This window comes from Podarcis gaigeae, assembly GCF_964106915.1.
Source record: "Podarcis gaigeae genome assembly, chromosome: 16".
Classification (NCBI taxonomy): Eukaryota; Metazoa; Chordata; class Lepidosauria; order Squamata; family Lacertidae; genus Podarcis; species Podarcis gaigeae.
The window spans coordinates 40,552,458-40,574,750 of NC_139693.1; the positions used below are offsets into that span (position 1 = coordinate 40,552,458).

General features: G+C 41.8%; 1 protein-coding gene and 2 long non-coding RNA genes across 8 annotated transcripts; 2 read left to right on the forward strand and 1 right to left on the reverse strand.

Moving 5' to 3' along the window:
- The first annotated feature begins 339 nt into the window (after window positions 1–339).
- On the forward strand, window positions 340–8,353 carry LOC310834392. Of its 2 annotated transcripts, XR_014559234.1 has the most exons (4): window positions 340–1,173; window positions 4,411–4,582; window positions 7,207–7,359; window positions 7,856–8,353. It is a non-coding gene; the product is annotated as an uncharacterized lncRNA (long non-coding RNA). The 2 variants fall into 2 exon arrangements; XR_014559235.1 differs by lacking the exon at window positions 340–1,173 and having other exon boundaries at window positions 3,679–4,582.
- On the reverse strand, window positions 6,629–22,126 carry ZCCHC8 (zinc finger CCHC-type containing 8). 5 transcript variants are annotated; one of them, XM_083717856.1, is made up of 14 exons: window positions 21,707–22,126; window positions 19,718–19,758; window positions 18,203–18,277; window positions 17,555–17,660; window positions 16,554–16,631; window positions 16,101–16,204; window positions 15,523–15,588; window positions 14,280–14,340; window positions 13,762–13,904; window positions 11,346–11,488; window positions 9,821–9,945; window positions 9,027–9,110; window positions 7,880–7,994; window positions 6,629–7,701 (listed from the first exon to the last, which is right to left on the reverse strand). In XM_083717856.1, the coding sequence occupies exons 1-14, from the start codon at window positions 21,890–21,892 to the stop codon at window positions 6,884–6,886; spliced, it is 2,145 nt and encodes a 714-aa protein (XP_083573982.1). In that variant the 5' UTR covers window positions 21,893–22,126; the 3' UTR covers window positions 6,629–6,883. The 5 variants fall into 5 exon arrangements, with proteins under 5 accessions (XP_083573982.1, XP_083573981.1, XP_083573985.1 ...); XM_083717855.1 differs by having other exon boundaries at window positions 14,280–14,343; XM_083717859.1 differs by having other exon boundaries at window positions 19,718–21,354; window positions 21,404–22,120.
- Window positions 11,488–12,440, forward strand: LOC310834394. The gene is made up of 2 exons (XR_014559238.1): window positions 11,488–11,649; window positions 12,117–12,440. It is a non-coding gene; the product is annotated as an uncharacterized lncRNA (long non-coding RNA).
- Window positions 22,127–22,293: the final 167 nt, after the last annotated feature.

Consider the following 22,293-nt stretch of genomic DNA (forward strand, 5'->3'; position numbering starts at 1 on the left):
CTTTGCAAAAATCCACTGATTTACATGTAAGACAGCAGAATAGTAGGTGTTGGTTTTTTAAATAAAAGCAACAACTTTGTTCTTCAGGGAGAAATTGGCAGGAGGATTCATCAGCCAGAATTCCCACCTTAAAACACACCAAGTGCTATTGGAAAACATTTGCAACATTGTCAAAGAAAATGGCAAAATTGATTATTTAACTGGTCTTCAGGGACATGAGCTACGGTGTGCCATATTGAACCATAGCACTAGAATTCAAGTTAGCATGGAAATTCATGCCACATGAAGACACCATGAGTAAGGGTTTTTTAAATTAACCCTTTTCCTTCTAAATATGGTTCTGGGCTGATTAAGAAAAACACCTTAATGGGATGCTTTACTTTTATTCATCTGCATCAGTGACAATGAGTAGGATCAATACAGTATGCTTTTTATTTATAGTAGTGATGGTGAAAACGCAGAAGATATGTAATAAACAGTTTCAGAGGGAGGCAGCTCTTTGTCACTTACAACAATGGAAAACCCACAGCTACAGATAAAATGGGAGCAGTCTCTTTATCCTCAGTGGCCACATGGCCATGAAATTCCTGTGTCTTGCGCTCTTTGAGCAGATATATACATCACCACCCCCTGCTCTTTCCCCCTGCAATTGGCCAAGCAGAATCTGAAGACTGAGAATCGCCCCCCCCCCCCGCCCCGCAAGCCCCATAGCAATGCAACTACCTTCTGCCACCTTTTGTTCCTCTTTTTGCCTACAGATATTGTATAACTAGCATAAGCAACAAGAGTTTACAGAGTGCAATTATTCAACACACAAACAAAAGGGGGATCAGGATAGGTTTATTCCTGTCTGGGGTTTTTTGGGGGGGGGTGATTATGTACTTTTTGGACAAAATAAAGTAATTATGGGAGACTAATATTCAAGCAAGTACATATATGGATGCTGCTTAAATCTTCATTTTTTTTTCTCTTGTAACACTCTCAAAATGTTCAACTCCACAGAATAATATCATTATTGCTGGTCCATTTTAAACAGTTTCAGAGGGGCACCAGCATACTGTGTTTATCAATTTTACCTGTTTGTATCAGCAACAATTGTAGATTTTTTTTCTTGAGACAAAATGTATTTGTTTCTTCATCTTTCCAGGTAGTCACCATCTTCATGACAAAGCAGTAAGTAGCCACTTCTCTATAGATAGCTGTGCAACAATTAAATATTCTTATTTAGTGTGTACAGAGGAGTAAGAAAAATGTAACACATTTAATTGTCTGACATTACTAAATATAGAAGAACAATAGCATGAAGTTAAGGAAATTACTTGGTTCAGGGCAACCTTCCAAAGAAGTCCACAAAAGTTATGGACCCATAAATGTTTTTAGTAGTTAACACACATTCTGTTAGTCATTTGCAAGAAAACAACCCCTCACGAGCCAGATGATGCTTGCAAAGCTGGACTCTGAATCTCCAGAGGTGCTCAAACTAAAACAAATTAAGCTGGCAGCAGAGCCATTGGGAAAATAAACACAGGATCAGAGCAACAGCAGAAAGATGAGAGGAGTTTCAAAGTACACCAGGAACTGCATTATTTATTGTATGGGTCTTTGTGCCTCTAAGAGGAAAACAGGATAAGCACTTCCAAAATAAATTTGAGCTGTTTTGCTTCAAAGCATTTGCTCTTGATGTGTGTGTGCGCGCGTGTGCGCACGCACCCACCATTATCTTTTGGTAAAAAGGGAGCCAGAACACTGATTGCATTCAAAAGCACATTATGACCTTGTGCACAGCAAAGAAGCAGTAAGTTGGCATTGCCAATAAATTGATCGAACAACATGGCAATTCCTTCTTCTAAAAGATGCAGCGAGCGCTTTCTAATGTGCGTTGTTAAATATTGGTTACATCTGCACTGTGTAAGCGCTTCAGCAAAAGTGGGAGTGAATGATATTATGCAACCCTCAGCAGATGTTCTTTTCACTCCTGGAGTCAATATGGCAAGTGCGGCCACATTGACAGGCCAGGACAGCAAAGTTCTTTGTTCCACAATGCACAGCACAGGCTTCATTCTTATGCTCCTGGCAACGAGACAGAATGCCTTCATCCCTGAAGAAGCTGAAAGGGAAACTTGGAGGTTTTGAAAGGGTGAATAAACACATGCAATGGACTTAGAAGAATAAAATATAGATCAGCAACACGCACACCTTTTGCAAGCTATTTGCGTTACAATCCTGCACACCCTTTGACTTGGGAGCAAGCCTACTGAAAATAGAAGTTTCAAGAAGACATAAAAGGAGCCCAGCTGGATCAGACTAAATAAAGGTTCATCTAGTACTGCCTGGCGTGCTCTGGTCCATGGGGTCACAAAGAGTCGGACACGACTAAACAACAACAACAGTGCTGCATCCTGCTTCCCCAAGAAATGCTAATCAGAAGGCATCAAGGGCAGGAAAGGAAAAGGCCATGTCTGCTGTGGCTAACCAGGGCCTGAGAGTCCAAAGCCTGCCCCTTCAAGAGGTTCTATATAGTTGTTTCTTTCTCCACATCCAGCCACCTTAGTTAATGGCCATTACCACTCCATGGGGCAACTCAATCCATTAATTTTGTAGTTTGAGTAACTATTTTCTTTTGTCTGTTCCAAACCATTCATTACCCTGGGTGACCCCAAGTTCTAGTTCTTTGGGATAGAGGAATGTCTATTGGCTTTCTCCACACCACACATAAATTTATAAACCCGTTAATCCCCATTGTAGACATCTTTTTTTCCAAGCTGAAAAAACACAAAGCCCAGCCTTTGGCAACCTGGTGCCCTCCCATTCCCATCATGTGTTATGCTGCCTCTTTTAATAGTAGTGTTCCTTGATTTTTATTTTTCTGCTGTTTTTCAGGGATTTCTTAAGATGCAATTCAGCGGTGGAGGAAAAAAACACAGTTCTCAGACCTGTGATAATAGATCCAATACAAAATAGTAGAAAGCACATGACAAAAGTGTGGATGGACCGTAACTTAATCCCCCTTTCTTTCAAAGGGACTTAAGTCACCACTTTAGCTGGGTTGGAACCTTTGCCATTCACAACTCAAATCATTTAAAGTAGTCCAACAGGTCTGCATAAATCACCATCAAGTTTATGTGGTAGGAGAGCTATCAGCCAGGTATGAATGGCATTAGAAAAGTTGTGTGGGAAAGCTTCAAGGCTCACATCACTTTTACTTAAATCAAGCATTATTACTCACTCACTTTAATTACCTGGCCTAGATTGCCATAGAACACACCCACAGCCTAAGGGAGAAAATACACACTTGTTAATAAAGTCAGCCATGAAGGTCTCTCACTGCAATAGACAAGGGTTCATTATGTAATAGAGAACTGTAAAAGATGTGAAACTGAACAAATATTTTAAAAAGCAAGAAAAGACAGGAGGAATGAAACCAGAAAAAATAACAGTACTATTATGTATGTGCACAGAAAGAGGAACAAAGTCTAGCTTTGGTAATATACTATTTAAGAGTTCTGGACAGAATGTTAAAAATAAACATACACATATATGGCAACAGATAGAAATTAATTTCCCTAATATCTAAATTTAAGTTGCCTTGGAGCAATAATGAAACTATAGGGATGCTAATTACTCAAGCACTCAAATATTTTGTATATATTTTCAAATAACCTTTGCAGCAACTGCTATGCTACAAAGTAGGCCAACATTTTAATTCCTGCACTTTGCAGGTTCAGACATGAGATGAAGATTAGCACAGAATGGTAGTAACTCAATGGTGGAGCGTATGTCTTGCATGCAGAAAACTTTCTCCAGGGAAGTTGAGAAGCATAGTTCAAAAGATCTGCAGGAACACACAAACACACATACGCTACTGGTTCTCAGGCCTCTTTCCTAGCATTGTGTTTGCTAGCTGAGCAACTCCATCAAAGAGTGAACGCCCCCAATTCCTCAATTTAATCCCTGGCATCTCCAGTTTAGAGCATTCTATGGGAAAAGCTTGCACTGGAGACCAAAGAAAGCGGCTGCCAATCAAAAGTAGGCCACAGTTGACACAAACCAGTGATAGCATGGGCAAGTTCAAACAAAGTTAGAACTGCTCCACCCATTTAAAATCTCCTGTAATGTAGCCAATTAACCCTTCAGACGCAAGCACTTCTCAGAGTTTGCTTTTTATTTTATTTTCAGTGATAGGTCGGTCATGTAACCTAGAATGCATGATATTAAGAATATATTTATTTATACCCCACTGCCATTTTCCCCTGACAGGAATGAAAGCAACTTACAGATAGAAACAAGAACCACTAAAAACATACAAAAGAAAAACAATATCTGAAAAACAATTAAACATGGATACAATTAAAAACTATGTACTTTCTTATTAATAATACTTAATCAGTACATCTTCAATTCCCTGTTCAGAGCCCCAGATGAATGCCAAAGAAACAGAAGTGCCAAATGCAAGACACTGAGGTAAATGGAAGGAGCTACCTGCCACCCTGGAAAAAAACACTGGAAGGTATGGCACAAACCCAAGACACGCCCAGGAAGGGCCTGGAGTCGTCCTACTCTCATCCAAGGAGGAGCATTCATGGTACGTGGATCGTTAGAGGATAGTGCTCAGTGTCAGACGAGGATCTGAAAGACCAGGAGTCATAGCTGCACTCAGCCATGAAGCACACAAAGGCCAGTCTCTGCCTCTCAGCCTAATTTACCCCACGGGGTTGTTGTGGGGATTAAATGAGCGGAGAACCATGTATACCACCTTGAGCTCCTTGCAGGAAAATATGTGATAGAAATGTAAAATGTATCTATTGGGCCCTTCTCTGGAGCAGCCTTCCTTCAAATGCTGCCTCAGCTGGGGCATATGTCAATTTTATAGTGCCTGGAGAAAGGAGATGGAGCAGCCTTTGTAGCCATCAGTGGATTTCCAGCAAGGAGATGTTAGTGGAAAAGATGAGAGAAGCAGCTGGAGCTCTGGTAGAAGGCCTACTAAGGAACAGATGGTGGTTATTATGTCCTATGTAAAACCTCAGAATTCAAAGAAGGTGTACTTTCTTTTTCCCAAGACTATATTCGCCCTCTCAGAGGGATGAGTGGGCTTAGGGCAAAAGGAATGGAGAACAATTTCCTATAAAGGCTGAAATAAAGAGTAAGAAAATAGATGAAGGAAAACCATGTTAGCTGAAGAAGGAATCTCTACTCAGCGAGGCAGGCAAAGGGAGGGGGAAAGTGTAGGAAGAATACAGCACTTCCACGGATTCTAGGCCCCGTCTTGCCTAATCCATGGTTGTGGTGGAGGCCTCACACATACCATTGAGAATTACCATACACATCATTGGAGAATCCTTTAAGCAAGTGAAGTAGAAAACTAATTTGACATGGCACAGCATGTCCATATTTGAAAACAGCTAGCTCAGCTATATTTTGAACCATAGGGCAGGTTCCTCCAAGGGCCAGGAGGACACCAGTCTTCCAAATAACCAAGGTGCCTGCATTGGAGCCTTTGTGCAAGGAGGAAAAAGGGCACTGACGGGACAGCTGCACACAAACCTGCAGTGTGCTCCTGAGAGACTATCCATGCAATGCCACACCTTCATTTTCATGGCAAAAGAAAGGTAGCATGCAAATGTACAAGCAGCTAATTATGCATTAATTTTTTGCCATATGTATGCATGCAACTTTAGAGAAGGGCATTCAACTTATTTTCCAGCTGAGGGCCTCATTTCCTCATGAGCAACCACCTGGGGGCTGCTTGTGGTGGGCAGGGCCAAAGGAGGTGAGAAACAGTGTGATTTTTACATTTGTACAGTAGGCTACACCACACAGCTCTGCATCCAGGCAAGCAAGTGGCTGATTTTTACCATTCAAGAACATGCAAAAGCACTTGAGGAGGGAGTGCAGCAGAGCTGGTGAGAAATGTGGAACGGGGAGGGCTGCGTGGCTTGAGTAGAGTCCCAATGGCCGAGGCCTGGGAAGGCACAACTGACCCCCCAGGCCTAAGGTTCCCCACTTCTGCTTTAATTAATATATATATTTATATATATATATATATATATTAATATATAATATTATATATAATATATATATATATATATATATATATATATATAATATTTATTTGTTTGTTTGTTTGTTTGTTTGTTTGTTTGTTTGCAGAAAAGGGGAGTATAAGATTCAACCACAACAGGATTTTCATATTCAGTTTTCCAGCGGTAGGTTTTTCTAGTCTACCTAAACGTTTACATACAAAAAAGTTACGAATTTTTTTTTATTAAACCTCTGTACAGAAGCATCAATATGTATGTACAGCAAGTTCAAATATGGGACATTACTAAAAAGAAAGAAGGTAGTACTAAAAAAAATCTGACCCACATAAATTACTTATAAAACTCTTCAAAAAGGGGAGGGAAACAACCCCTGATTATTCCCATTTCATTGCTACAATTTTTCTATTTTAAATGAAGGGGAAACCATGTAAAAGGTTGAGAACCTTTCAAAAACTACTGAGAATAAACTGGTTTACAGTGATGCAGAAAGCACAGACAAAATCCTCCAGTTGCCGCTGCTCTAACTTCACAAGTCAAACAGGGTCAGAAAGATTAACTCATATTCAGGAAACATTTTCAGAAAAGTTAACTCACTTGGTAGCACTTTCTTGTATTAGCAGAAACATTGGTTTTAGGCAGCAACAGGCCCTGAAGTCAAAATGGAAGCTCTGTACACTGCACTTTTTAAAACAAGTAACATAATTATAGGAGGAACAAAGCAGGAGTTTCAATGTGTCTGTTCTTACTTGGTCATTATTTATAAAGTAAGTACAGAGTAGTATCCAAAGTTAATTGGCCAGTCGGTTTCTTTTGGGTGCAACCGTGCTGCAGTAGTAATAGGACACCTAAGAGGAAGCCTTCTTGCTTTTCTGCTGGTTCCTAGGAGAGTTCTTTAGCACACTTCTTATTCGGAGGTAAATCCCAGTAGATTCAGCCATATTGTCAAATTCAAAAGGTGTTATCCCAGCAGCGAATTTGCTCATGTCAGGGACAGGGCTGGCATTTTTGGACACCTCAGCACTGATGACCACAGGAGAGTCACTGTGGCTTACCCTGGACACTGAGGTTGAGGAGCAGTTCTCAACACTGCCTTCAGAATCCATCGGATTCGGTTCTTCATTGTCTGTCAAATCAATCAGTTCATCACCTGAAATCTGTTTCTTTTCAGACTCTTCTGCTTTGAGTACCTGTTCACTGTTGTCTGAAGTCCCAAGTTCCAATACATCCAGCTTCTTGCATGTTATTTCTTCTGGGAAAATGTCTGACTCAATTCGAGACGGTGATGAGGCTACAGAGTTTCCTGTTAAAGGATTCTCTCCAGGTATGTCAGAGTCACTGTTTGCACTATCTGCTTGCTCCAGGGCTGCCCAAATGAGGCGCTGCTGCTCCTCAAGCTCTTCCAGAGTCAAAGTGTCTTCATCCATAGCAGAGCCCTCTGCTCTCAGTGGAGCAGAATCACTGGAAGGAGTCAAAGGTGGAGTATCACGGGTAACTGGTAGGGGAATACATGGAGGAAGCCGGGGAGGGGTAATGTTGGGGGGAGTACACGGAGGGGTCCCACGTGGCAATGGGGGAGGAGTGGCATTCAGTGGTGACCCTGGAGGCAGTGGAGGTTGGAACTGGAAGCTATCATAACCAGGAGAACTGTGTGGAGCTTCAAAGTCTGAAATCAGAAAAAGAGCAACTGTTAGTAAGCATCCCTATCCCTATCTTGTTTTCAATGGAAGCTGGAATACAGGTGTGGTGGATCATAATTTTTAATAGGGATGGGAAGAAGGAATTTTAAAGCTATTTTATGAACTATATTTATTGCACAGGTTTATTAGTATTGAAAGGCTTACCAGAATCCATCTCCATGTCAGCTGACGATACTTCAGCACTGTTTCCTTTCTGTCTTTTTGGATGATGAGCATTCTGGTGAGATGAAGATCTTTTATTGCTGGACTTTGGGCTTGACTAAAGAAGCATCACAAAGGAACAAGAGAGATTAAGAGTATTCAACATAATTATGAAGATACATTCATGGAAGGTGCTCATGTGCTCTGTGGGCCACAGCCATGGAGAAGAAGGCCTCACAGGGTCACTTTCTCTGAGCTTTCAATGTTTATTTTTTTAAGCATTTAAACAAAGGCAATTTCCATCCCTTTTCCTTACTGCTTCTGACTTCCAGAAGTCTGGCCAATAATTCTAAAGGTACCAAAAGAACTGGAAAGCACTTGGAAATTTATATACTCTACACTGCTTGGATTTAGGTTTGTTTTAAAATGTATGTATATATGTACTGCTATTTTGCAAAATAAATACTAATAACTGCCTCCAGCATTCTCTGTCTGCTAGCATAAAGCTCCTGCACTAGCAGATGGGCAAGTTTTAATGTTGCATAACCAAGGAATCTATTGTGCAGCACATTATCAGCAACCTGCTGAGCACTCTCTTGCACAACATTCTGCTGGTGCAAAACATTACATCAGCAGAACAAGTATTCCTCTAACTTATGCCACACTGGATTCCACTACACTGGATACAACCCTAAATTTAAATCTGCCCACTAATATTTCTGGTTATAGAACTGCACACTCTTTATTCACATTATCATAGGTGGTTAAAATGGTTTGAAAGAGTTCAAAGCAATCAACTGCCATATATTGAAAATATGTTCCCATCAGGGACCCTAGCTCTTATGTGATTTATGTTAACAGATTTCAATAACTCCTATTGCACTCTTCAACCCTGAAAGGGTTCCTAGAGACAGGCTAATGGAAAAGTAACTAATTGAAACTAATGAGCAAAATATGACATAAAGACACCAGAAGACAAGTATCAAACATGGCAACAATCTACAGAAATGTACACCTATACATGTTCCTCTTACCTATGTATGCTTTTTACTATCATAAGTTAGAGAATTCTATGCAGAACTAGAAATATGATTGTTAACTGGAAACATCAATACACACAGCTTTCACAAGCACATTTAAATATAGTCACCGATAGATAGGTAGAAAGATAGTGGGCAAAGATATCCTTCTGCTGACTGGGCTGAAGGGGTACGGAACCAAACATCCTCCATTCCTGCAATACAGTAAAAGAAGATGCTGATCAACATGCAGGACTAGAAAACTTGCTTGCATATATGTGTTTAGCAAAAAGAGGAAGAAAGCAAAGAATGAACTGCAAGAAAAATATTTAATAAATGTGTATTCCAAACACAGAATTTACAACAAGTGAGGACATAATATATCAATACAAATTAAAAAACAAGACAATACAGCTTAGAATATAAAAACATTGGGAGCTGAAATACCAAGCTAGTGTTAAAAAGTAGAACAGACTAAAATGCACATGAAAGGTCTGCATGAAAGAAACCAAAGAGGAAACCCCTCCTCGGGAAGGGAGTTCCAAAGTTGAGGAGCGACTGTCAAAAAGGCCTGGTCTATGGTACCCACCAACCAGATCTGCATTAATGGTGGGCCAGAGGAGAGGGCCTTTGAGGACCATCTCAAGGCCAGGGCAGTTAACTGTGTTGGTCTGCCATAGTCAAAACAAAATTTTAAAAAATTCCTTCCAGTAGCACCTTATAGACCAACTAAGTTTGTTATTGGTATGAACTTTTGTGTGCATGCACACCTCTTCAGATACAGGCCAGGACAGTTCATGTGGAAGCAGGGAGTCCCTCCAAATAAATTTTGAAAGGACTGTCAGATACAGATAACGTGTAAAAGAAATTTGTATGTCACTCTTTGGAGGAAGGAGGTGATGAAAGTGTAAAACTAGTCACTTACATCTGTTACTCCATTCGGAGTGGACATATTAAAACCTGGATAGTTTATCAACTTAGAGACATCATAAGTGACACGCCAATTCTGTTGGTAATATTCTTCTGCCTCTGTTTCACCACCAGGAGATGCTGTAACAAAACACCACAAATAGTTACTGATACTATTGACAAAAGAGGACTTGGCACATATAATGGTGGGCGCTTGTTGCTTCTAACCACTTTGACAACAGGGTGCTGGAATGCACAGATTCTGTGATAAGAAGCAAAACAACATTGTATAATTAATCACAAAAGAAATAACCAGTCATTTTTTATGCACCACATATTCAGAACTGAAAAATTTAGCACCACTCCACCAGAACCCCAAGCTTGGGTTACGGTACTTATTTAAGGTTGTAGTCAATGCTAGTCCTACTCAGAAAAGACCCATTAAAATTAATGAACATGACTTAGGCACACTCATTCCAACAGGTCTACTCTGAGTAGGACTTCATTGACTAAAAATCTAGCAATTAAGTCCAAGTCCCCACAATGCAGGAATCTCAATCAATGCATCCAGATTGTTCCAATGAATTTTAGTAACAATGGAACTTTTTCTGCAAACATGGGGGGGTGCCCTAAGCCACACACTCGTCTTATCACACATATAATAACTGTTTATTATCGTATTTGGACTTGTAATACTGAGTAATAGTCCCCCATTGCTGCTGTCTAAAAACGGCTTTGAAGGTAGGAATGGAATCACTGTACAAGAGTGCCCCCAATTTCCAACCCACAGGTCGTTTGAGAAGGATGCTGTGGTCAATGGTATTGAAGTCAAAAAGAATCAACAAGGTTGCACTACCCAGTTCCTTTCCCAAGAAACCAGGCTGGCCAAGGTAGTTTCAATGCCTTGAATTGAATTGGGTCCAGATAATCTAATGGTATTACAGAATTTCAATTATTATTGGAAAGAATCAATAGGCAAACATCTCATATAACAGGGTGTAACAATAAGCAACACTATTTTAACTATTTTCTTTACAGTCAGAAACCAGAAAGGTGGAACACTTTTCGAAGTCAAAAGCCAAATAATGGACAGGTATCCTCTTATTGGGACGCAGGTGGCGCTGTGGGTTAAAGCCTCAGTGCCTAGGACTTGCTGATCAAAAGGTCGTCGGTTCGAATCCCTGCGGCGGGGTGCGCTCCCGCTGCTCGGTCCCAGCGCCTGCCAACCTAGCAGTTCGAAAGCACCTCCGGGTGCAAGTAGATAAATAGGGACCGCTTGCCAGCGGGAAGGTAAACGGCGTTTCCGTGTGCGGCTCTGGCTCGCCAGAGCAGCGATGTCACGCTGGCCACGTGACCCGGAAGTGTCTCCGGACAGCGCTGGCCCCTGGCCTCTTGAGTGAGATGGGCGCACAACCCCAGAGTCTGTCAAGACTGGCCCCTACGGGCAGGGGTACCTTTACCTTTACCTTATCCTCTTATTACGAAAAAATAAAACACATTTGCAGTAAGGTAATGAGGGCCGTTCTCACCACTAAACTTACCTTTTCCATCGTAGAGTGTTAGTCCAGATTTTTCCATTTCTGCCTCCTTGAGCCAACCTGGGGGATAGCCCAGTTGCCGCATTCGATAGATGAAAGGAGGAAGAGTCTTATCAGTGACACCAAGTGCATCCTGAAGTTCCTCACTGCAATAGGACAAATGACATCCTGTTAGAAATAGGAAGGGGCTGAACAACCCTATTTGGGGAAGTTGTCTGCTACATTTTAAGAAAACAAACAAGAGAGATTTGTATCCTGATGGAAAACTAAAGGTCACGCTGGAATTATATAAGAAAGCTGCAGAGTTGTGTCCAGCTTGAATACCGGTATATTTGCCTGTTGTTACATATAAGTGACTGATTTTCATTAATTTCATGAGTATGTTTTCCCCTCATTAATTGTTATAATAATGTATAAAAATAATAATTTATTATTTATACCCCGCCCATCTGGCTGGGTTTCCCCATGTTACTCCCATACTAGCCAGGTCTTGATGAAGCTTTATTGCTAAGGGTTCCAAAATTAGAGCAAGTACTCATTTTTAACAGTTTGCAATCCTTGAAGCAGTTTTATTTTCTTGGTTCTTCTTCTGGTTGTTTGACAGTGGAGAGATCTTTCTGATGGGTGAACACTGCCGCTCCTCCTTTGGCCCATTCTCCTATTTCGCACTATTTGAGATACGATGTACACCTTCTATCTGGGTTCTTTTTCTGGATCTTTGCTATCTTGTTGTTCTAGATATTCAGCTATCTCAGGAACTAATGCTGCCGGTAGATTTGTTCTCTGAGATTTGCTGCTGAGAATGTTGAATTTCCTGTAGTGACTACCAGATGGAAATGAAAAGCCCAGTAATATCATATTCCTGCTTCTTGCAACTTGAACATTACTGGACACATTTCTCTTTTATTCTCTGTTTCCAGAGATAAATCCTGAAGCACTGTAACTGGGTGATTTTCATATTCTTCCTTTCACATTTGTTAAAAGCTATCCAAATCTTGTCCTTTTTGAATTGGTGAAAGCACTTAACAGTGCCTCACAGACTGATAGTGCTCTGTGAGCTCTCTCTTGTCCCCAAAGGTAGCTCCAGTGCTTTTTTCTATACATATATATATATATATATATATATGCAGGTTTTGGTGTCCTCGGGTGTCTTCCCGTGTAAAAGTTGGGGTGTCTAGGCGACGTTTCGACGAGGTCTCACTCGTCATCTTCAGGCTGGTGCTTTCGGCTTCTTGTTACTGGAACAGAACAAGAAGCCGAAAGCACCAGCCTGAAGATGACGAGTGAGACCTCGTCGAAACGTCGCCTAGACACCCCAACTTTTACACGGGAAGACACCCGAGGACACCAAAACCTGCATTCCTGTACCCGTGAAAATCTACGAAAGCAAATATATATATATATATATATATATATATATATATATATATATATAGTTTAGGGGTACTCTCATTTTCCTACTCATATTGAAATACTGCCACTCAATGAGGCCAAACTTAAATTCACAAAATGTTTAGGGGTATGCATACCCCTGCGTTCCCCCCAGAAAAAAAGCACTGAGTAGCTCTTAGGTGGGTATCACACTTTTGAATCACTGAAATATGAAGTCCATAATACTGTCTCCTTCTGCCCCCTCTTTAATGACTCTCACATGTAAAGTAAGCTTTTGGGCTCTGTTTTCCACCTCCTCTAGCTTAGATTTTGTATCCTTATTTTCTCAGAGGAGCCGCTTCAATTTTTTTCATCTAAGTGTACCAGATCCATTGCTGCTGAGATGGTTTCGGTGGTGCCAGCAAATTTCTCCACTATTGCATCTACCATTCTTTCCAAAGGGGTTATCAGCTCCTTCCATGTCTCCATAATCATGGTTTTAAGTGAAATATGCTGTGCTGCAAATTCTTCTATGAGTATTGTGTCTAAGTCTTTTCCTGCTGCAGCTTCAACTGTTTTAGGTGGGGCAGGCACCTCACCTTACTTGTAGTCCACACCTTGCTTTTTCTTTCAGCATAAAAAAATTGCACTCCCTTGTCTTGGGTGCAATGTGATCATGAGGCCGCTGCAGTGGGCCTTGAAGTCTTAGGTGCAGACCTGGGTGGAGCCACTGCAGGTGCAGATCTTGGTGCTAGTAGCAAATATTGAAATGAGAGTGAGCAAAACATTTTAAAGGTCTTTTCAATATTCGGTTAGATTTAGTAAAAATCAGGTACCTGAGGGCAGGAGTTCTGAGCCATCCAGTCCCTGCCCCCATGTTTTAAGCTTTCTCCAACTTTGTGCCTTCCAGATATTTTGGACTACAAGTTCCATCAGCACCAGCCAGCACAGCCATGTTGGTCCGTGCTGATATGAATTGTAGTCCAAAGCTTTCAAAGAGACCAGGTTGAGAAAGGATGGTTTATATTCAGTGAGAGAGAGAAAATACCTAATTATTCCTGGTTTGAACCTTCCAAACCGTTCTTCAACTTCTTCTGCATGGTACCGCTGTTGGAAGTTTTGGTTTCCTGCTTCCCCACAAGCATCCATAAACTGCTTCCTTTTTTCACTTATACGGGCAGCATTTCGTGGCTAAAATGTAGTTAGAGGGGGGGAAATCAGGACAATACCAGCTACCAAGTTACACATACAAATTCCCTTGATTCACCTGTTGAATAACAGTCCGCCTAGTACTATACAGAGTTGGACTATTTGATACTTAAAAGTTTTGGCCTTCCAGAGGATATATGTTGCTGAATACAATTGTTTAAACTTGTTTTTTAAAAGACCCTAGAATATTTTAATAGGGACATACGTAGCAAAATATGTGTCTTAAGATATAAAACATATCAACAATATTCAAATGGATTATACAGCTTTATCAAAACCCAACTGAATCCTTTCAAATTAATCTATATCTGATTATCAATGTGCTCTGAGGACAGAACATCAGAAGGAATATTTTACCTGTGGACAATCTTTCATTTGGTGGTCTTCAGAGCCACAATTGAAGCAGTGAGATTTTGGCCTGCTTTATAAAAGTAAACAGTTTATAACACTAATATTTAATACTGACTTAACAAAATGTGGGTCCATTACATATTTCCAACAGCCTTTTTAAAATGTCACCCATATGCCTAATATACCAAACCCAGTTGTGACAGCACAGAAGAATGCAGGAGGAAGTATACTAACAGCAATGTCATCTTAATATTTTAAACATTTTGTGACTATGCTACAACAGCCTGACAAATAAATAAAGTAGTATGTAGTGGAAATTTGGATGTTGGAAAGAAAAAGAAAAAAAGTGCTCTGATCCAAGACATAATAGTTGGACTTCTTGTTATGGACTTTGTGGTTTTGTGCTCCTTCTTTCTCTTGCAACGCCTCCCACAGACCAGACCGCAATTTGCCATGACACTCAAAGCAGGTGGAAATGGTGTGCCTGAACCACGGAAGCCCATTTTAAAGTGTGGCTTCCAATTCAGGTTTGAAGGGAAACCATGGTTTGTGAGAATCAGGAAGTGTGAGAGGAAACTGAATGGGTCACTGCATGAACTACTTAAAAGTCTATCTTAAGATATGTCAAGGCACATGGCCCTCTCCAATTATAAAGCCGAAGAGTAAAATTTTATTTTTAATTGTTCATGAAATGTTGGCTCAATCTATTATTCTAATGCCCTACTTGAGGACTCATCTAGTTAATTCTTAATTAAAGTTAATAAGCCTGTCTCGTAGCAGATTTTATCTGTGTTTCTATCAAATTAAAGGGGGGGGGAATGGAGTTTTACGAGAGTTATGAGCAGGAAGATGGACAGCGAGGTCTGAGTAGCTCTTGCTAACCTGGTGTCCTCCAGCATGGCTGTGCTGGCTGAGGTTGATGACAGCTGTAGCCCAAAACGTCTGGAGGGCACCAGGTTGGCAAAGGATGCTATAGTTATTTTGGATGTGCCTGAATAAGGTCTTCAAAGCACCCAGAACATTCCAGCTCCCTCTTCCCCTATACTTTTGGTCATAAGAGGCTGCACTTCACACTTAATATCACAAAATGCTTTAAAAGTGGCAAGCTGTTACATCATGAAGGGTGCTCTTTATGTCAGCAATTTAATCTGCACTTTGCTCTCATTCTAAGTCATATCCATTACTTATCAATCACAGCACATTTCAGTTTTTTAACTAGAAATTTTCATAGATTTAGAGAAATACAAACCTTTTAGGCTTTACTTGTATCTCCTGTCCATCTAGAGAAAGAATCTGCGTGAAAACTTGCTGGTATCTTAAGAATTCAATAAGGAATTGCCATTGTAGAAAACAGAACAACTGAGGTTTACGTGTCTGTGTATGCATGATGGCTATGACCCAGAAGTGTTTTGGTATAAATTGTTATTACAAAGTTTACTTTTGTTTGTTATTTGCTTAAGAAAGGTAAGATGAGACTCATAATCAATACCATGAAGGCAAGATTCCGCTTGAAAGGATGGCTCCACCATTGTTGAAAGCATGCTATCTTTTAATAGTAGGGTTTAGCCTGATCAGTGTAGCGTGTCAGCTGCCTGACTCCACTATTGAGAAATATAGCATGGAAGCCCAATAGCATCTTTAAGCAGAGCAGGAAATCCAATCACCAGAAATAATGTTTCACCAAAAAGGGCGTGCCCTGTAACGTATGACACCACAATTACGTAGTTAATAGACTCAAAATATGTAGATTGAATCTGGTTTAGTACTGATTGGATTAAGTTGCATTGTTAGCAGGAAAAGAGGAGGACATTAAACTAAATAGGATACTTGGGTATTTCCCATCCATCTGTCAGGTGAGGGTTTTCATTTAATATAGGCTGCCCCAGTTTATCAAGACAAAAATTGGTAAAATAGAGAACACTTCCTACAACCTGTAGAAAGAGTCAAAAAGTGTCAGCATTTCATTAGATTGAAAGACAACATTCCTTTTTAAAAATGTACTTAAATATTTCACAAATATATATATTGATATAATTAAGTACATTACAATAAAGGTTCTCCTGTTTTAAGGTTTTACAAACAAGATCTTATATCTTACACACCCATAACTAAAAAAAGCCCAGCCAATTAATATGAGTTACAACAACTTAACAATAATTAATTACAGTGAGAATTACATGGCTCTTTAAGCATCTTGTCAACCCTTTTCTAATGCTATGATTCGGAAATCTAAAATGTAGGATTCAAGCACATACACCACAGAGCAAAGGCGTAACTTACACTAAAGGCCTCCTTGATTTTTTTTGATGTATTTGAGATAGTCACTTTATGGTCTTCTTCCAACATAAAACTAGAAGGCTAATAGAAAGACAAATCACAGTTTGCGAAACTAAGATTATATTTATCAAACAACAAAGTATATAATTATGAATGTTCTCCTACATAACTCATTGTGCCTGAACTCACTTCCAGAACATTTGTATCAGGAATAGGGAGCCTTGTGCCCTCTAGAGGCTGTTGGGATTCCAATGCCATCTGTCCCAGCAAGCATGGCCTATTGTCAGGAATGATGGGCAACTCCAGAGCTGAGCAATATCTGGAAGGCAACAAGTTCCCCAGCCTACAGGATTCTTTTAAAAATTCTTGCATTTATATCCTAACTTTCTTCCATCAAGAAACTCTTCCCCCATCCCCACCATCCCTTCAAATTTCAGCTAAAAATCCACTCTCTTTGCTTTCTCTGAAGTCTTTACCTTAACCTCCTATAAGCATAGCGGTGCCCTCTTCCACAAAGTGAACAGGGAAGGCCATGTGTGCACAAGTGCTCTGAGTGCACACTGGATGGACATAGATCAGTGGCTGCTTTGGATGTAGTGGCATCTCAAGCGAAAAGGACTTCAGGTAGCAGGGCTGGGAAAGTCTCCTACCTGAGGCCTTGGGAAGCTACTGTTAGTCCTAATAGACAATACTGGGCTAGGTATTGAACCAATGGTTTGACTCAGTATTGCCTATCTTCACATGGAGCAGTGGCATCATACACTGTGCTACTGAAGAACATGACCAGTTAGCACATTGCAGCAGGACATTTTTGACAGACCAGTCATATGAATAGAAACACGTTATTTCTCGAAAACGTAGCTTATGTGCTTCTCTTATGCTTTTAAGGAAACATGGTGCACTTTTCATCAATAACAAAGGCTATTAGGGCTAGTCTACTACAATAGTAACAATGGATACCAATAAAAGAAAAGGTTTAGATCATTTCATTAATATATAAATACCTGCGGCTTAACATTGAAGTAGGTCTTGTCAGATTCAGCACTTTGTTGCTCCTCATATTTTTGAACTAAACAAGATATGAAATCTTCTATTTCTTGATGATATTGCCTATACAAGAATTTTCAAAATAGATATGCTGTCTTTTTTTGTTATAAAGCATCTCTCTCACAGACTGTTCAAGCTGAGGATTTTGTTCTGCAATTCTGCAGAAGGAAGAGCTTGTAGATCAAACTTTGAGGGGAAAGGTACAGGCATTTGTCCTATCCAGTGTTTTGGTAGCACTGCAGAAATTCAAAATTCCTTTCATGTAGCACACATTTTCTTTAAATATCTGTAGGGCAATAGCGTTCAACGTTTTTTAGACTAGGGACTACAACCTACTATGTGGGAACTTTAATTTAACTTTTTTTAAAAACCCACATATGACATATTTACCCAGCCACCCAATGTTTCCAGTTCTCATTTGAACACACACATACACACAACCCCCCCCCCTAAAAATTGGGGTACACAGCTACAGACATGACACACCTTATATTGGGGGACAGTAGACTAGTGGGTTCTGACCCACCACTCAAAGCTCAATACTCTAGAAGGCACCCACGATACAAGCATTCTGAACTTAACCAATATAATATATATATACTTACTTTGAAACAGTATTGTTCATAAATAAAATTTGTAACAAAGGACCATCAAGTTTAGAGTCGTCAATGGTAAGTCCACTAAAAAAAGAAAGCATAAAGCTACCATTACATTAGGTAGTAGCAGTTCAGACGGGCCCACATGCCCCTTTGACATAGTTTGGAAGTATTCTGACCACATTAAGATACTTTAATATATGTAGGGACGTGGGTCACACTGTGGTCTAAACCACTGAGCCTCTTGGGCTTGCCAATTGGAAGCTTGGCTGTTCGAATCCCCGCGACAGAGTGAGCTCCTGTTGCTCTGTCCCAGCTGCTGCCAACCTAGCAGTTCGAAAGCACGCCAGCGTGAGCAGATAAATAGGTACCACTGCAGTGGGAAGGTAAACAGTGTTTTCATGTGCTCTGGCACTTGTCACAGTCCTCTGTGCACCAGAAGTGGTTTAGTCCTGCTGGCCACATGACCCGGAAAGCTGTCTGTGGACAAACGCTGGCTCCCTTGGCCTGAAAGTGAGATGAGCACTGCAGCCCCATAGTCGCCTTTGACTGGACTTAGCCATCCAGGGGTCCTTTACCTTAATATGTATATTTATCTTTTTCTCTCCCCCACCCCCATTCTTAGTAATAAACATCTCTCCTTACCACAGTTTGTTAAGAATAGTGCATACTAAGCCAAAATTATTTTCTTTTGATTACATGCATACCTGAAGGAGTGTCTCCACCCCCATTGTTCTGCCCGGACGCTGAGGTCCAGCGCCAAAGGCCTTCTGGCGGTTCCCTTATTGCGAGAAGCAAAGCTACAGGGAACCAGGCAGAGGGCCTTCTCGGTAGTGGCGCCCACCCTGTGGAACGCCCTCCCATCAGATGTCAAAGCGATAAACAACTACCTGACATTCAGAAAACATCTTAAGGCAGCCCTGTTCAGGGAAGTTTTTAATGTGTGATATTTTAGTGTATTTTTGGTTTCTATGGAAGCCGCCCAGAGTGGCTGGGGAAACCCAGCCAGATGGGCGGGGTACAAATAATAAATTATTATTATTATTATTATTATTATTATTATTATTATTATTATTATTAGATTCTACAGCTTAATATTAGTGAAGAAGTGTATGCACTCTTCCCTCGTGACCACTCAATACAAACAAATGACAGGTATTTTCTGCTACATCTGAAGCAAACACCCAGAATCCATAAAACCATGCTGCTAGCTTAACATGCTCAAGGAGGCTTTGTGCCCCACCCCATAAATGGAGCAGGTCAAACCACGTTTTAAAAACTACCTAACATTTTTAAAAGTACTAACATAAAGTATGAATTACATCATACATCTAAAACATGGCACGCCAGTCTGGAACCTGAAAGGGGTTCCACAAGCAATTTATGCTTTGGCATTGTGTGGGTGGGTTGGAATCACACAGGGCATGCCCAAATGCTTACACATATCTAAAGTGCCTCTTTGGAGCCTATCTACTTTTAAACAACGTACTAAAAATCACAGATGATGAAGCAATTTACACATACCTTGGTCGAGTCAGCATATTCAATTTTCTTCTGAGTTCATGATGTTAATTATTTGTTAAGGAATTTCAAGTCATGCTACTATTTCAGAATAATGACTCTGGAATAATTTATGACTGCCCCTGTTCTGCACTCTCAATCAGTAATAATAATTAGAACCAGAGCTCCAGATGTAAGTTTATTTGACATATAAAAAGTAGGTATGAAAGTTAAAGGAAAGTACATTAGCCTCCCCACTTGTGAATCAGAGTTGCTGAAACCCACTCATGGTACTCAATGTACATGAAGGAAGGAAGACATCACAAGGGAAGCCTGAAGATGGCAGAATTGAATGAATACCTTGTCAAACGCTTCAGGCCACATCCTTCTAGGGCTGCTGACATTTATGTCACAGTTCTGCTAAAAGAAGAACTGTACTCCTCCCTGGTACAATTCATGCTTATGAACAGTGCCGCCTTCTTTGAAATCTGGTATCCTGTGCCCTTTAAAAAGCTGGACAAGTGATATATTCAACAGGTGCTGTTCTCCCCACCCCAGCTTTGTCATGTGTCCTCTGTGTGTGTGTGACCACAAAATAATTTGCAGAGGGACGATGACAAGCCAGTGTAATCTAAGAGTGCTGGGTGTTCAAATCCATGCTCAGCTACAATGTTTGCTAGGTGAACCTGGATAATTCAGCACCTCATGTACTTCACAGGATTGTAGCCAAGGAGAAAAGGGGACAGGGGAGAACCATACACCACTTTGAATGGAAGGAATTTAAAAAGTCAGTGAGGCAGACTGCACGACATAGTGCTCAGAGTACTGGCCTAGGACTGGGAGGACCCAGGTTCAAAGTCACACTCAGCCATGAAGGCCCCTGTGTGATCTTGGGCGGCCACTCTCTTGCAGTCTATCTTATCCCACAAGTTGTTGTGAAGATAAAATGGGTGGGGTGGTATGGGATGAAGTAGTACAAAATTAAATTTAAAAAACCACAGCAAAGTTCCAAGAGACAACTTTTCAAGTGCATAGCAGTATGTTGCAGCAAACACAACACAGACAGGATCAGCAGAGTGGAATTCTGGTCAACTCGAGGGGGCAGCAAATTGAATAAATTCAATTTATGGCATTTTTACTGCCATAAAGGAGAAGAAATGCTTGTGGGAGTTTCTGTCCAAAGTGTCAACATAACTTTGCCAGTCTTGTGTCTTATACACTCCAACAGGAGCAGGGCAGGGTGAGAGTTTCATTGTTCCTGCTCTCCCTGAAGCACAGTGATGTGGGGTGGAAACTTTTTTGGGTGCCAGAAATGATTTCTCCAGTAACAGTGAATGGAGGCAAACTACAAATGCATTATTAGGTAAGGCTGGCAGCTTCAACCTTCTTAGCACTGCTTATAGAATATATTCAGTTGGTTAGCTTTACTGCACACAGCCAAAGCAGCTTATGAAATAAAAGTAAAACAAATGTACACAATTAGATCACTCTTTAGAGCAACCTTTGCCTGCCTGGTGCCCAGATGTTGTTGGGCTACAACTCCCAACACAGGGCAGCCAAACATTTGCTAATGCAAAGTACCTGAGCATTTACTTAAGTATCTTTTTGCAAAAAAACCTCATCCCCGCTCAGGCAGCAAAAGGTCTTGGGCCGGGCCAACCCTGAAAACAGAGACTTGCGGAATAAGCTCTCGTGCTCCAGGGGCCGGACCGTGTCGCTGCTGCAAGAGGCTAGTAGTCCCTGACACTTTCTGCAACTACAGCCGAAGCCCACGGAACTGAATCCACCGCAAGCTCGAGATTACAAATGGGGTGGGGAGGGGGGTTACAAGGGCTGGGACCCCTTTGCGAAGATAGACCCCGAGCCCCTTTGAAGGAGGCTCCGCTCGGCCCCGTAACGGGCGGGAGGCGGCGGGGCCCCTGGGCAACGCCAAGGGCCTCGAGGGCTGCCGCCTCTGGGCGGGATCTGAGGGGAGGGGGCGCCCCCAGGCCGGCCTGCTTCCCCCGCCAGGATATTCTCGGCCTGCAGCTCCCTGACGGTCTCCTGGCACTCCCTCAGCCGCTGGCGGAGCTCCTCCGTCTCCGCCCCGGCCTCCTCGAAGCGGGCGTGGGGCGGCTGCGCGGCCGGGATGGGCGCCGCCTCGCCGGCGTCCAGCTGCTGGAAGAGCTCCTGGTCCCCGAAGTCCACCTCGGCCGCCATCTTAGGTCGGGGAGGGAAGGCGCCGGCCGCGCGTGGCCCGCCGGCCGCACAGCCAGGCGCTGCGAAAGAAGTTGCCGCCGGGCGGAGAGGAAAGGCGGCGAGAGGCCCCGGCCTCACCTCGGAAAGGGCCGCAGTTGCACGCAAGGCCTTCAGTCGGCAGAGCTCTTCGGTCAGACGACTACAACTCCCACAATGCAGCGAGGCCGGACGGTACCCGCCGCCCCGAGGGAGAGCGGCTGGGGGCAGCGATGCATGCTGGGATTGGCCAAGCACTTCCGCCCGATTCTCAAGCTTCCGGCAGCGCAGGCTGGCGGAGATTGACTCGCAATGGGGGGGGGGGGGGAGCTGCAGCTTTTTGTTCAGCCTCTTCCTGTGTGCTTTTTTCTTGCAGAGGTTTCTTG

Excerpts from the sequence above, each read along its gene's own strand:
- ZCCHC8 (XM_083717855.1), bottom strand. The coding sequence starts at position 21,892 with ATGGCGGCCGAGGTGGACTTCGGGGACCAGGAGCTCTTCCAGCAGCTG. Across the intron at positions 14,344-15,522 it reads ATACAAGTAAAGCCTAAAAG|CAGGCCAAAATCTCACTGCT; the intron begins GTTTGTATTTCT and ends ACTTTTATAAAG. Across the intron at positions 11,489-13,761 it reads TTCAAACCAGGAATAATTAG|TGAGGAACTTCAGGATGCAC; the intron begins GTATTTTCTCTC and ends GTCCTATTGCAG.